This window comes from Nelumbo lutea, chromosome 1, assembly GCF_056320005.1.
Source record: "Nelumbo lutea isolate HS-2025 chromosome 1, American lotus-T2T, whole genome shotgun sequence".
In the NCBI taxonomy this organism is placed as follows: domain Eukaryota; kingdom Viridiplantae; phylum Streptophyta; class Magnoliopsida; order Proteales; family Nelumbonaceae; genus Nelumbo; species Nelumbo lutea.
Genome location: NC_142684.1, coordinates 129993448 through 130008163, shown reverse-complemented (window position 1 = coordinate 130008163; position 14716 = coordinate 129993448). Strand labels below are relative to the sequence as shown.

The 14716-nt window shown below is 37.4% G+C and overlaps 1 protein-coding gene across 1 annotated transcript in view; it reads left to right on the top strand.

The window, feature by feature from the left end:
• The first annotated feature begins 6031 nt into the window (after nt 1–6031).
• Nucleotides 6032–14716, top strand: part of LOC148877536 (SCY1-like protein 2 A) — a 116051-nt gene continuing 107366 nt past the window's right edge. Inside the window, exons 1-2 of the mRNA XM_088942120.1 lie at nt 6032–6771; nt 13685–13789. Coding sequence (XP_088798246.1) covers nt 6283–6771; nt 13685–13789 — 594 coding nt within the window. The 5' untranslated portion in view covers nt 6032–6282. The remainder of the gene's footprint in view (nt 6772–13684; nt 13790–14716) is intronic.

The window sequence follows — 14716 nt, the reverse complement described above, 5'->3', positions numbered from 1 at the left end:
ATACCTATATTTAAACTTGAGAAAGAACAATGAGTAATCAAATTATGTGCTCAATACTTAACTTTTTTGAGTATCAAGCATCGATTCTTTGAACATTGCTATTTTATCATAAACAAAACACCCAATTTTTTTTGAACCATCTGTACGGTTCTGAAACATGCCGCACCCTAAAACTAATGTTCAAAGAGGTGTTCCACAATATAAAATGTTTTTGTTTTCATTTGCTTTTAAAACTGCCACATCATCAAAAAATTAAAATGCATTTTAAACTATATTTTATTTTCAAAAATAAATACAAGTTATTTTATTTCAAAAGTCTTACTTTTTTTTTGGTAAATATGCTTTGAAACATCAAGGAGTTTTTAAAATAAAAACATATTTTGGAGTGTAAATCTAATATGGTGTGTTTATGTGTAATAACTTTAAACTAGACACTTATGAAACTCATGTTAGCTTAGAATCTTCACAACCTTTGGATAGATCTGGGGAGATTTATCCTACTAAGGCTGACACTGATGTGCCACCAAGTTGGTTGGGATGGCTTGTCAAAGCTGCCAGGGTGAGACCTGAGGTACATGCAGTGTGATTTTTCTTGAAACCCTAAACCGGACCAGAATTCTAGTATTGCCTTGGACCTTGGAGATAGATGGGCAAAACTTGAATGTTACACTTGACCCCTATACTCGATTATGATACTACACTAGGTGTCGGATTGGGTTGTCTTTGATATGCCAATCAGTGAGATCCTTTGAGGGGATCAAACCCTGGGTATGTTGGGACAGTCCGATAATTCATCTGAGTGGGTGATCATAGTGATAGGATCAACCTCTTTATCGGACAAAGTGAATGATAGGGGATGCACTCTCTCTGATGGAAACCTAAACTGTCAGCAATTGATTTCAATTGTTTAAATTTGTTTTACAAAATATATTTATATAGAGATATACATACATACTTATATATATATATATATATATATAGTAGAGAGTGCAGCACTGTACCTCGCAGCCGAGGGAGAGGTCCTCTCTTGTCGAGTAGTGTATGATCATTAAGGGCTGAGAGGTTAAGTGCAAGACCATTTAGGGATAATAAACCTAATGGGTTAATCTCACATCTGCCCACAGTCATTGGGCCTTCATAAGATGGTTGGACCAAAGGACCATTTAGTGTAAATGTTGGGCCCATTAAGAGCCCATACTGATGGACTCAGGGGTTCACTGTATTCAACAGTGAATTCAGCTAGGACCTTGGAGACAGATGGGAAAAACTGGAAAGTTACACCTGACCCCTATACTCGATTATGGTACTGCACTAGGTGTTGGATTGGGTTGTCTTTGACATGCCAAACAGTGACATTCTTAGAGGGGGTCAAAACCTAGGTATGTTGGGACAGTTCAATAATTCACCTGAGTGGATGATCATAGTGACATGATCAACCCCTTTGTCGGACAAAGCGAATGATTGGGGAATGCATTCTCTCTAATGGAAACCTAAACTGCTGACAATTGATATCAAATTTGTTTTTACATATTATGGTTTCACAAAATGTTTGCAAAATGTTTTAATTCCTGGGATCCATATGAGTAGAGAGTGCAACACTGTACCTTGCAGCCGAGGGAGATGTCCTCTCTTGTCGGGTAGTGTTTGATCATTATGGGCTGAAATGTTAAGTGTAAGACCATTGAGGGTAATACTTGATGGACTAATTTTTTGCATCTGCCCATAGTCCTTGGGTTTTTATAAGATGGCTTGACCCAATGACCATTTAATGTAAATGTTGGGTTCATTAAGAGCCCATGGTGATGGGCTCAAGGGTTCACTGTGTCCTATAGTGAATGTTTTGTAACAGAGGCTAGGCTGAACCCATGTGGCTAATGTGTATATCAATGTTTGGGTCCCACGTCATACAAAGATAACCAACTGGGCAGCATATTGAGGGTCTAGTGAGTAGATAAACTTAATAAGCCTAAAGCCCAATGCGAACTGGCTTAATGAGATTAATTAAAAGATGGCGGTTCTTGGATTCAGATTAGCAGATAGGATAAAGGATTATCCCTATCCATTCAAAGAATCCAGATCCAAATAAAGATTTGGATAAGGAAACTCCTAATTAGATTAGGAATGTTGATGTTTATCTGCAGATAAAATAGGGGATTATCCTTATCTCTAAAAGAGAGTCCAGATCCAAATAAAAGATTTGGATTAGGAAACTCCTAATGGGATTAGGAGAACCTCTCTTTAAGGCTATAAATAGAAGAACAGGGCAAACCTCTAGATCATCTAATAGAGTACTGAATTCCAATGAGAGACAACAGAGTTTGATTGCACTGTCTCCTTCTCTCCTACTCTTGTTGCCATACTAGTTCGATCTCCACCTGTGGGAGTGATCAAGAAGGGTTCTTGAGGTAGAAAATGTATTATGAAGCGTGCTCACTAGCCCTCCATCTCATTCTTACTGAATAATTCAGTTCTTGTTGAAGAGTCGTCCTGTTGATTCTGCTTCATCCTGCACCGTGTCATATGTAGTGGAAGCAGTTTTTGGATTTTTCCTTGAGCGTGAACATCTTCATTGGAGGTTATTATTACTTCGTATCATGTATATCTCTCCACTCCCTTTTGGTTTTAGATTTGGTCCGATTTGGTTTCAAGATTGATCATTGAAAATGCAGCTTTTTAAAATAGGGAATGTGATTCCCACATGGGAGAGTGATAAATTTTTGAAATTTCAGCCAACCTCCTACAAGGTTTGGCCATCCATATGATGGATCTTTCATCCCTTCATAGACACATGGCTTTTTCAAATTTAAACACATGGCCTTTTTCTGAGAAGTTGCTATTAAAGCCCACTACCACCATTCAGATAAGTGGTTTTCTCATTTTCTAGAAAGCTAGACATGTGGCAGTTTTTGAGAAATTTATGCTAAAGCCCACAACCCAGTATTAGGATACAGCCCCCCACCATTCTCACACATGGCCTTCTCATTTTTCTAGAAAGCTATAAATGTGGCATTTTCTAAGAAGTTGCCACTAAATCCCACAACCCACTACCACCATTTTCAATCCATTCCTAAAAAACACAAAAGTGGTTATCCACAATAATTTAGGCCTACATTCTATCAATCTCAGTCAATCATTAACCCTCTATGTATCATAACAAAAGAAAACTATCTATATTCTAATAATGATTGAAAAACTATTTTTTGAAATTTTAATAATTATTTAAAATATTAATAAATATAAATTTAACATTATTGATTCCCCGTACTTAGTACAGGGTCATTCACTAGTATTTATGAAACATGATAGCCAGTAAAATCATATTCAATAACACATATTTTATTTTAGGAAAAAATCCCGATTAGTACCTTGTACTTTGGGCCTAGTGCCACTTTGGTCCCCAAACTTTAAAATATGACAATTCAATACCTGAACTTTTAAAACATTACGATCCAATAATACCTATTGTTAACTAGTCATTAAGTAGCATTTGAAAAATACACAAATGCCTTCAAGTGTCATCTATTTTTCTTTATCAACTATCCAAACATTGACAAAAAATTAACAGTCTCAAATCCTTTCCTCTTCTATTCAAGAAGGTTGGGGTCACCCGAATGCCCACTCAAACGTGACACCAACTTTCTTGAATGGAAAAGGCAAGGATTTAGGACTATTAATTTTTTGTCAATGTTTAGATGGTTGACAAAGAAAATTAAATAACACTTGAAGGGCATTTGTGTTTTTTTTCAAATGCCACTTAACAGTTGGTTAACGGCTAGTTAATGACAGGTACTGGATTGTCACGTTTTAAAAGTTTGGGTACTGAATTATTGCATTTTAAAGTTTGGGGACAAAAGTGGCACTAGGCCCAAAGTATAGGGTACTAGTCGGGAATTTTTTCTTTATTTTAAAATTTCAAAATTGGAACTAAAAAAATCAAGGTTTTCGATTTGTTGTTGGCCCAGATGGTTAGATTGTTTGGCTCGGGAACTGTCTAGGCAACTAGTTCCGTTTTACCCCAAACTTGGTCCTTGGCAAAAAACCGTTGAATTGGTCAACGACTTGTTGACATGGGCGGTTGAACCATTGATTCATTCGGTGGTTTTGGTCATTTTTGCCAGTGTTTAGAAAATCGGACTGGACCGATTAGTCGAATTGGTTTAATCGTGACCTGGGGCCCTGATCGGTTCGGTCACACCCCAACAACCGGACTTGCTCAAAATTCGCTAAAAACCAACGACCGACTAATTTAATTGGAAAAACGATGAACTAGTCCCGATTTAATGAAACCTCCCAAATCCATACATAAGTAAAATTTTAAAATGTTGTTAATAAGATTTGAACCCAATACCTTTTATTTTTATAAATTACTTAATTTCCACTAATCCACCTATTATTTTCAAAGATTAGTTAATTGCCACTAATCCACCTCTTATTTTCATAGATTAGTTAATTACCACTATTTATTGTACATATTACATTGATATGCACGCATTTAGGTGTGTTTAAAATCCTAATGTAGACCCTATGTTGACGCAAGCAATAACACACCCTAAAATGGCCTTTTGGCCTTTTAGGGCTCCTGTTGTTACTGCTATGCGAGCATAGCGAAGCACCGATGTAGGAGAGAGCGTAGCGGATAGAGAGAGTAGCTCACGCAGTGAAATGCGATTGTAGTGAGTGTAGCAGCATGAAATTAGCATGATTGCACTGAATGCACCCAGCAACTTACCATCCATCCACCATATTTAAATACATTAAAAGTTGTAAAATATATTATATAGAGTATTTATATGGCCCGTAGTATATATATGTATATGTCACGCCATCATGGTTTGACCCTGATCGAACTTTTGACCTTTGAAATTCTCTCTTCACCGGTTTTATACCTGGTCTCGTCCTCTTAGCATTGTTTTTTTATTTTTCATTATATTGGTTAATTTTTATTTTTTGATTAGAACGAACCACCCATTCAAACCAAACAGTTAAACTGTCAACCTAAAAACTGGTGGTTAGAATGGTTCCGATTCCGGATCAGTTTTAAAACATTGAAAAAAAATACATATATGATATAACACAATAACATGTTGAAAAACATTCCGTAATTAGTGTGGCGTGATTCACAATTTCTATACTAGTGAGTACTGAAGCTGCCTTAATTTCTCAACGCCACACGCAAGCACGCAGCTTCTCATTTTATGCATTGCACCACGTTTGCGTTAGGATATGTTGAAGCAAACAAAATTGTTTCCAATAAAGAAGATGAAAAACAGCGGGTGTAAGTGCCGGTTTGAAATTGGAAGCGCTTTCACGCAGGAGTTCAAATCAGCCCCCAAGGAGGCGCCCTATAGCACATTTCAGCCGTATATTAGAAACATCTCCTGATCATGATTTATCATTTTATATATATGTTCGCAATACACGACTGAGATGTGCCGTAGGAGAAAACTGATTTGCCAGGTGGGCCTCGCATGAGAAAACTCAAATCAGTCGTGTTTAAAAAAAAAAAAATTGAAAAAAAGAAAATAATTTCATTTAAAGCGTTTTCTGGTGGTTTTCCCAAAGCGGCTTAATAGCAATTTATTGCCTGTTTGGGACGGCTTTCATGCAACAGTTTTTGATTTTGCAATATAAACCCCACACGGACACGGGAAGCCATCCAAGTTATATTTGGTGAAAAGTCTTGAAAGCTCAAGTATGCTTTTAATTCAGCTATGAAATTGACTTTCCACTGTAATTAATTTCAAATTGCTTTTTGAGAGTGGGCAGTGCTCATTTGGAGGGGCTTTTATGTAGAAATTTCTGACTTTGTAATGTAAGCGTCACACAGAAGCGCTAATGTAAGCCTCTAAATCAACTTTCCAATAGAGTTAATTGTAGTAGCTTTTTTCTTTAAGTGATTCAATTTCAGTCCATACAACTCGATCAACACCAAAGGCCTACCAAACAGGCCCCTTACTTTAATACGATGACTCGGTGATTACATGCGAGCACTCGCAAGTATAATGAGGCGGCGAATGACCACGTACATTTTAGTTGGTTGGCAAACAAAGGTAAAGAAGTAAAAACACTGTCGGGAGCAAAGGAAATGAATTCTCGTAGGGAGGAAGAGACAGCGAGCAAGGGGGAGGGAGAGAGTGGGTGGAAGCGACGCAGAAGTTGATGTTTGAATCAGTTTGATCCCTTCCCCCCCATCAAGTCATCTTCTCCCTCGAGTCAAAGCCCCAGCAATTTTGTCAAATTTGATTCAAATTCTCTCTTTTTCTCCGGTAGAGCTTCTCAGCCATGGCTCTGAACATGAAAACCTTAACTCAGGCTCTTGCGAAGACCGCAGCTGTGATTGAGAAGACGGTTCAGACTACAGTCCAAGAAGTTACAGGCCCAAAACCTCTGCAGGACTACGATCTCCTCGACCAGATTGGATCCGGCGGCCATGGCCTTGCCTGGAAGCTGTACTCCGCCAAGGCCCGTGGATCCACTCCGGCGCAGTATCCAATCGTCTGCGTGTGGGTCCTTGACAAGCGGGCAATCTCCGAGGCCCGCGCTCGTGCGGGCTTGTCCAAGGCTGCGGAAGATGCCTTCTTCGATGTAATTCGGGCAGATGCTGCTCGGTTGGTTCGACTTCGGCATCCGGGGATTGTTCATGTGGTTCAGGCATTGGACGAAAACAAGAATGCGATGGCCATGGTTACTGAGCCGCTCTTTGCTTCTGTTGCTAATACACTTGGTGTGGTTGACAATATCGCGAAGGTGCCCAAGGAGCTCAAGGAGATGGTAGGTCTTAGATATTTGTTTCGACTTTCAACTAAAAATTTGGGGATCTGGTTTAATTTTGTATTTTTTTTCCTTTGTTTGGGCTTTCTTTTATTTTTCCCCGTTTCTGCTTCTATGCTTTTCTTTATGGTATGTACATTTAGGAATTTAAATTGGTTTGTTCGATCGAGAGATCCATGTCTGCTTTCTTTTTTTCCCAACGTGCAAGTGATTCTTTTCATTACATTTTTAAATTCATGCATGTTGCATCTTCTTGGGTGAGGGAATTTGGTCTTTCCTTTCCCCCGATTGTTTTGGTGGATCTGCCATGAGAACTTTGTTTTTCATCCTGCTGTAGTTGCTAGTCTTCAAGGTAATTGTGTGGGTAAAATTCAATGGTGTTTATTTTCTTTTCCTCTCCTCTTAAAATTACGCTTTATCCATTGTTACATTAAGGCCACGGTCTTAAGTATTCCTTAATATGGAAAAAATAGTTTTTCTAATGGGGGTGCTCAACAGTGGTATGCCTATTTCACAGCTTACACATTGAGAAACATGGTTAACTAACTACCTACATTGGATGGTTAAACGAACCATTCTTCTTTTTACGGGATAAAGCTTGACAATGAGAGATGCCTTCTGACAATTGTACATCAAAAACTTTCGTTGCTCACTTATGTAGTTTAGGACACAACTTACCATACTAACTTAAAATACTGGTGCTATATTCAGAGTGTGAACTTTCTTAAGTGGTTATATAAAACTATGACATGTTTTTAACTTTACATTAAATGCTACAATATGGAACCATTTCCTTTCCTTCAAGGAAAATGTCTTTAGCCTTAAAAGAAAGTTTATGTTAAAGAAAAAGAAAAAAAAATCTAAGTGAGAATGATTTAAATGTGGCAAAGTCCCTTCTCCAATGTATTTAGGTCTCTTTTGGAGAATGTCAGGTATTATCTAAGAAATTAATCATGATAATTTTCTTCTTTCTATGCCCTGGAATGAGGGCGCAAAGGCTTGGTGCTAATTATTTGTGAAGTCCTGTGGGAAAAGGTTAATGGATTGGGTTCGTATACTTCCAGAATTCGAAGGGGTCTCAAAGGAAGATCTTGGTTTTTGGTCTCTTCTTGAGTTGGATTCAAGCAGCTAATTTTGTTTTGTTTTTTCTTCTTAGATGTATACTGCTTTTTGAGTTATATGTAGAGTATGATTTGTAGTGATTCCTCATCACCTAGCTGATGCACCTTTTTTCTTTATTAGTAACATTTCCTTTTTTATTTACTACAAAAAAAAAAAGAAGTCCTATCGAGAGTTCTTTGTTTAAGAGCTAAGATTACACTCAAATGTGTTTTTTTGGTAAGTGGTCTCTTATGATATACCAGAGAGCTTTACAGAAGTGTGAAATAATATTTGATTTTCTTTTTCTTATAAAATTGGGTTATGCAGTGATGTGAAGGTTGATACCCTACCATTTATTTTATAGTAAAAGAAAAATTTTATTAAAAAATAGGAAAGGATTACAAGCTCATTGAATGTCAAGGTAACACCCAAAGAGAAGAACATACTCAAAATAAATGATCATCTAAATTACAATTTTGTAATTCAAGCACTTCCCAAAAACTTTCTCCAAAATCTCTCTATTGACTTGTGCAAAATCTGGAAGGATCAACATCCAATTCATAACTACTTTACCATTGACCGCCTCATCGCCACTAGTCTCTCAATGCTCTAAGATTTATTCTCAAATATTCTTTTGTTTCTTTCTTTCCAGACAATCCAAGAAACAGAAAAAGGGATGCAGCTCCACACGATTCTAGCCTTTTTACCACCATCATGTCTCCTTGTTTGCTTTTCGATGGGATGAATGACTTGGTTTTTATATTTTTGATAAAATGTCTTTTTTTTGATCGGCAAAGGTAAGATTTATTATATTAACTTGGAAAGTAGTTGTGATTAATACAACTTGATTGGCCAAAGTGTCAATCCCCTCTTGCAAGCTCAAGTTACAAGGATGCCCAAAATAAATGCTGCCTCATAACCTCTTGTTTGGCTAATAAGTCAGCTAACTCGTTTGCACTCCTCCTAACCCACTTGAATTCAACCTCTATTTCTCTTGCAATCTTTTCCACTTATCTCAGTACATGCTGAAGGGTCCAAGGAATACGCCTGTTGGATTTTGGCCAAGAGATGACTACCTGTGAGTCTCCTACAGTTCTACCTCAATAATTCTGAATCCCAGCTGTTTAGCTAGTCTGTGATCTTGCAATAGGGCCATTAGTTTAGCCTTCAAGGAATTTCCCCACCCAATTGAGACTGTGATAAAGTGTATGTACATAGTGCCAAGGAACCTCAAACATTTAAGCTAGCTCTTTCTACCAAACCCTTTGAGATGAAGATAGTTTTACAACCGGCTCTAGAACGTAAGAGCCCTATAATCCTCTAATGCCCAGCAACAAATGCAAACATAGACACACACATTTCCGGGTATGGGTATCCCTTGTTATACTATATGCTTACATTTTTTTTTGATAAATTATTATATGCTTACATAACACACTTATTTTTAAGAAGAAGTAAAAAATACCACACTTACATACACTTACATACACTTACATACCACACTTATATCTAATTATTTGAAGCTCTCTAAGGCCATGACTATCTAATTTGGAAATGATGTGGTTAAGAATATCTAATACTAGGGTGAATAAGAAAGGAGATAAAGGCTTTCCATGTTTGAGGCCTCTATTTGCAAGAAAGAGTTTTTTGCAGAACTATTTATCAAGATTCAATAGTGGAAAGATTTTTTTTTGATAAATGAGAGAAGTTTTATTAATTCAAATAAGAAAATACAATCAGCCTAGGAAGAGGCACGAGATGTTACCTCCCCCGAGGACTGAATCATATGCACTAAACAAGCCCAAGCCTGAAACACAAATTACAAAGTAGCCCAAAACAGATCTCCCCTTGACACCCCTTGCTTGGCCAGAGAATCAACCATTACATTTGCTGATCCGCTGACCCACTGAAAACTGACAGTCATATTTCTTGTCATCCATTTAACTTTCTTTAATAGGTCCCTATAGCCCCAACAAGCTGTATCTGGGCTATTCAGCCAGCCCACTACTACCTTGGAATCCCCTTCTACTAACAAATTGTTCACTCCAATTTGACTAGCCATCTGTATACCTTGTTCTGCTGCTAGTAACTCTGCCCTTACAGAATCACCTTCACCCAGTGGTCCTGAAAGAAGAGACAACCTATTGCTGTCTTTGTCTCTCAGAATCCCACCAATTCCGGATGGCCCTGGGTTACCTTGGCAGCTGCCATCAGAATTCAATTTTACCACTCTATCCGGTGGGGGTTTCCAATCCACTTGTGATTTGTTCTTAGTGGATACTGTGGAAAGATTTCAAACAGCTTTGTATCCACTTCCTCTACAAGGCTCCAAAACGACACTTATCCATCACCAAATCCACAAACTCTTTGCCTACCATGTCACAGGCCTTTTTTATATTGAACTTGCATACCGAACTTTGCCCTCCTCTCTGCCTGAAGTCCCAGGGACTCTTGTTTGCAGTCAAAATCTATTCGACAATGTGCCTTTCTTGAATAGACTCCCCTTGGAAGTGGGAAATGATTGTTGAGCGGGCTACTTTTGATCCCAAGGGAGAGGACCTTGAGGAATTATTTTATAGGCTCTAATGGTTATAAAATCCTTGGGGGTAAGAAGCCTCCAGTATCTTGAATGAGAGCTACATATGTAGCATTAACTCTAGAACTTATGATCCTGATCCCCCCATCCATGGATCTATCAAATACTTCTTAATGATCTCCAAACAACTTTGAGAAACCCCATAGTAAAGCCATCAGGCCCAGATACTTTGCTTCTATTCATGTCAAAAACCCTTTTTGCCTCATCTTCTCCAAAGGGTCTCTTTAGGTCTGTCACAACTACCTCATACAAGGCTGTCCAGTCAAGTCTTTCAACCTGTTCTCTACAAGGTGGGTGAGATCTATAACTGGTCTTAAGATGGTCTATGAAGACCTTAGCAATGTGTTCTTCCTGATTAATCTCTATCCCATTTATCACTAATTGCGATATGAAATTCTTCTACCATTTGCTAGTGAGTAAAAAAAATCCTACTTCTCATCACCCCTCCTATTTACATGGAGACTTTTATCTTCAACTAATTTCTTCCCTTTTTTAAGATTAAATCATAATCTACCTTGGAATTCCACCTCAACTGTTTCTCTACTTTTGTGAAACCACTTTCAGCTTTCAACCTATCACATTCCTTTATTTTGGACAAAATTTCATTCTTTTGCATTTCTCTACATCCAAATGCTTCTGTATTCCACTCTAATTTTCCTTTAATGCGCTTTAGCTTCTTTCTAAATTTAAAGGACTTCCATTTGGTGACCCCAAAATCCTCTTCCCACCAAGATTTCATGCAATTTAGAAATTGGGCCACTACAAAGGTATATGGTTGTTCTGAGAAATCAAGATCGGTCATCGATATGAAATGGGTCTAGGAAGAGAACAACAATGGATCCCATTCTAATGCCTTGCCCAGTCTGTAGAGAACAAGAACCTATCTAACTTGGAACAAGAAGGATTGAGTTGATAGAGGTAAAGGTAGCTCCATCCAAAGACTGCTTTCTAAGTTCATAGAGGTTGATGAAATGATTGAATCTTCACATATTGGTGGTGAAGATGAATACAGGACTACCTTATTAACTCCAACTGAATACTAGATTACCCTCAAAGGAGCTTGGTGGGAACTCCTAACCATAAAAACCTACTTGAGATGAAAATGCAGAAAGGAGTTTGATTACAAGGTGGTCTCATATGCTGCTCTAAGGGGTAGGGTTATGAATGCGGCAACTCCGGAGTTCAAAAAAAAAAAAAAAAGAAAAAGAAAAAAAAAAGAGAATACCACACCATTCTTTATAAGAATCAACCTGAGATCCTACAGTCATCGCCAGCTGATGTGCCTCCAATAGTTGCACCAACTGGTGCTCTTAATGAAATTCTATTTTGATGGCAGTTAGAAATTTTGGGCCAGCTGGGATAGGATCCTTAGATTGGATGGGAAGATTCTCTGGGCCTTTGTTTGGGGTGGTAGTGCGTGTTTTTTGGTTCCTTGTTTTAGGGGTGTGTGGTTTTTGCATTAGTTTGGTAGATTCTTGGTCTTTTGTTCTTCTCTCAGGTGATTCCTTATCACCATAGGGATTCCTTGTTTTAGGGGTGTCTGAAGTGAAGTCTCTTCTAATGGGAACTCAAGTGGCAAAGCTGCTTTGGTTATCCTCCCTAACCATCAACAGGGATTCAGTGAATGCAATTAGATGGAGCCTTTTCTACTGTCTTGGGTGACGGTAACAGAGGAATTTAAAAATCAGAATTCGAGATTGTTGTTTAGTTCTCAGACTTGGATGCATTTGTAATCTGAGGTGGCTCTAGGCAGCTTTTAATGGCCTAGGCTCCTTTGTACTGTTATTTAATTTAATAAAATACCTTACCTTTTACAAAAAAAATTAGATGGAGCCTTTTCTGGAAGCAGTTAATGGAGGCTGCAAACTCCTTAAAAGAAATAAAAGAAACAATCATCAGTAAGTTTTGCAGATCAGATGGAGCCCAAGGAAGCAGAATTCTATAGCAGATAGTCTAGCCAAAATCTTGGGCTTGGCTGCTCGTCTCCAGGATACCTCTTTCCAGATGCATAAGACCACTCATTGAACAACATTAGACACCTATCACCTCTGTCCATGCTTTTCCCCTAGATGCAGAACTTCTGGACCCCCTCTTTATAAACTACTACGGCTACTACAAACCAATGTTTTGGTCTTTACTTGAATTGGGTTAAATGGATTGATCTATTGTACTTTTGATGCTTTTGTTACTACTTTTTTATCTTTTTCATGCTTGTATTGCTGGTGATCCCTCATGACTCCCTATGATATACTTCTTTCCATCTTATAAAAATCATTTTTATTTATTATCCAAAAATGTTTTAAATGTGGACGCGTTCCACTACTTGGAGGTGTAAGCCTCCTAAGCACAAGGAGGTGTTAAGTGTTCTGTAGATGTTTTATATTTTTCTGTTATGGTCTTATGTGGCTGGGTTCATATATAATGCACTCTGATTAGTTTTTGGGGGTCTGAAAGGGCATTTTGATAAGAACATTTGGAAGGTTTTCATCCTTTGCATTATGTTAATATTATAATGGGGAACATGATAAAATGGTTTGCCCACGTTTATCTATTGCACTTTTATTATAAAAAGTGGCTGTAATACAATAGAACAAGAGGCATATGCCTCATATGCCTCTAGGCTGGATGTGTATACTTCAAGGGTCTGTATGCCTCTAGACTGTGCCACAAGGCATTTTCTTAGTACCTTGCTTGGAGGTTTTAAAACACCACAACAAACTTCCTTTTATTTGCTTATAAAAAACTCAGATGATTTTAAATTTATTTTGGTTTGTCGAACTCTTGTAAGTATGAATCTATGATGCAAATTTTGGATGGATGCAAAATGTTCTTACCAAAGAAATTACATGACTCCAGTTCTTATATGTCTGTTATACAATTTTATTCAACATTGAAGTTCAAAAACTATTTTTTGGATCATTATCACTTACTTCTATGCATCTTGTATGCCTAACCCTTGTTATTTTAAATACACTATTAAAAGAAATTGCACTATATTTTCCAATACTGCTTTTCCTGTATCATTTGCATATGACTAGCCAAGCAATTTCTAGAAACACCAGTGCAAATTCTGTTTGAAACATTTTATGTCAGGGGCAACTGAATTAGTACCAACTACCAGCCTTGGTGTTACCTCTAAGGTTGTTCTGGCTCTTATGCATGGCTTATCCTTGTCATTTTTGTAACTTCCTGAAAATACTTTAAGCTTTATTGCAGGAAATGGGATTGTTGGAGGTGAAACATGGTTTGCTCCAGGTTGCTGAATCATTAGATTTTCTTCACAACAATGCCCGCCTCATTCATCGGGCTATTTCACCTGAGGTTACATCTTCCTTCTCTCTCTCTCTTTCTCGCTGCCTGTCTGTTTGACTGTCTGTCTGTCTCTGTATGTATTTATGCATATATGCATATATTTTATGCCTAAATGTATATATATCATTAATGTATGCCAAACTTTAATTCATGAATTCTTCTGTGGGATTTCTAAGGGAATAATTATTAATCTCATACACTAATTTTTTGATTAATGAAGGAAGAATTTTATTAATGATTATAGAAATAACAGATACAAGAATGAAGAAGACCATTAAAGACATCATGTAGTGTACAAAAAAGAGTTACATGAAATAGATGAGTTAGCATTTTCATAATTTTTTGCACGTTTCTTGTAGGTTTTTAGTTAAATATAGGCATCTGATTTGATCATCATTTACAACAATATTGGCTTCTCTCACTTATTTAGGGTTGAAATTACTAACAGCATGCCCTACGTATATGGTAGGGACCATGCTTAATTTTGTTTTGCAGTGTCATTTCATAGGTCCCACCATGCCTGTATCCAAGAGTTGCATATACTTTTTTACTAGAATTCCTTAGTGATGCCATTTGTTAAATGTTGATAGCTGGCCTTAGTTATTGGGCCTTTTTAATTGTTATTTTATTTATTCTTTTTATTATTGTCTTGTTGGGCCCAATGGACCTCATATTTATTTGTTTTTTATTACTGTCTTATTGCTGCTTCCCCACTAGGGTTACTTGTGTAATTTTAACTGAAATTATAAAGAAAATATAAAAGGAGTGGGGATTCTCTAGAACCACATATCCAGTTCTTTCTTCTCTTCAATTATTTCTTCCTCTTTCCTCTTCCTTCTTGATCCAGCCTAATTCTCTTCTTCTAAACCTGATCTCTGAATTTTCTTTGAATGTATAGGTGCTGTTTTCATCCAACTTGGTATCAGAACCAAGTTT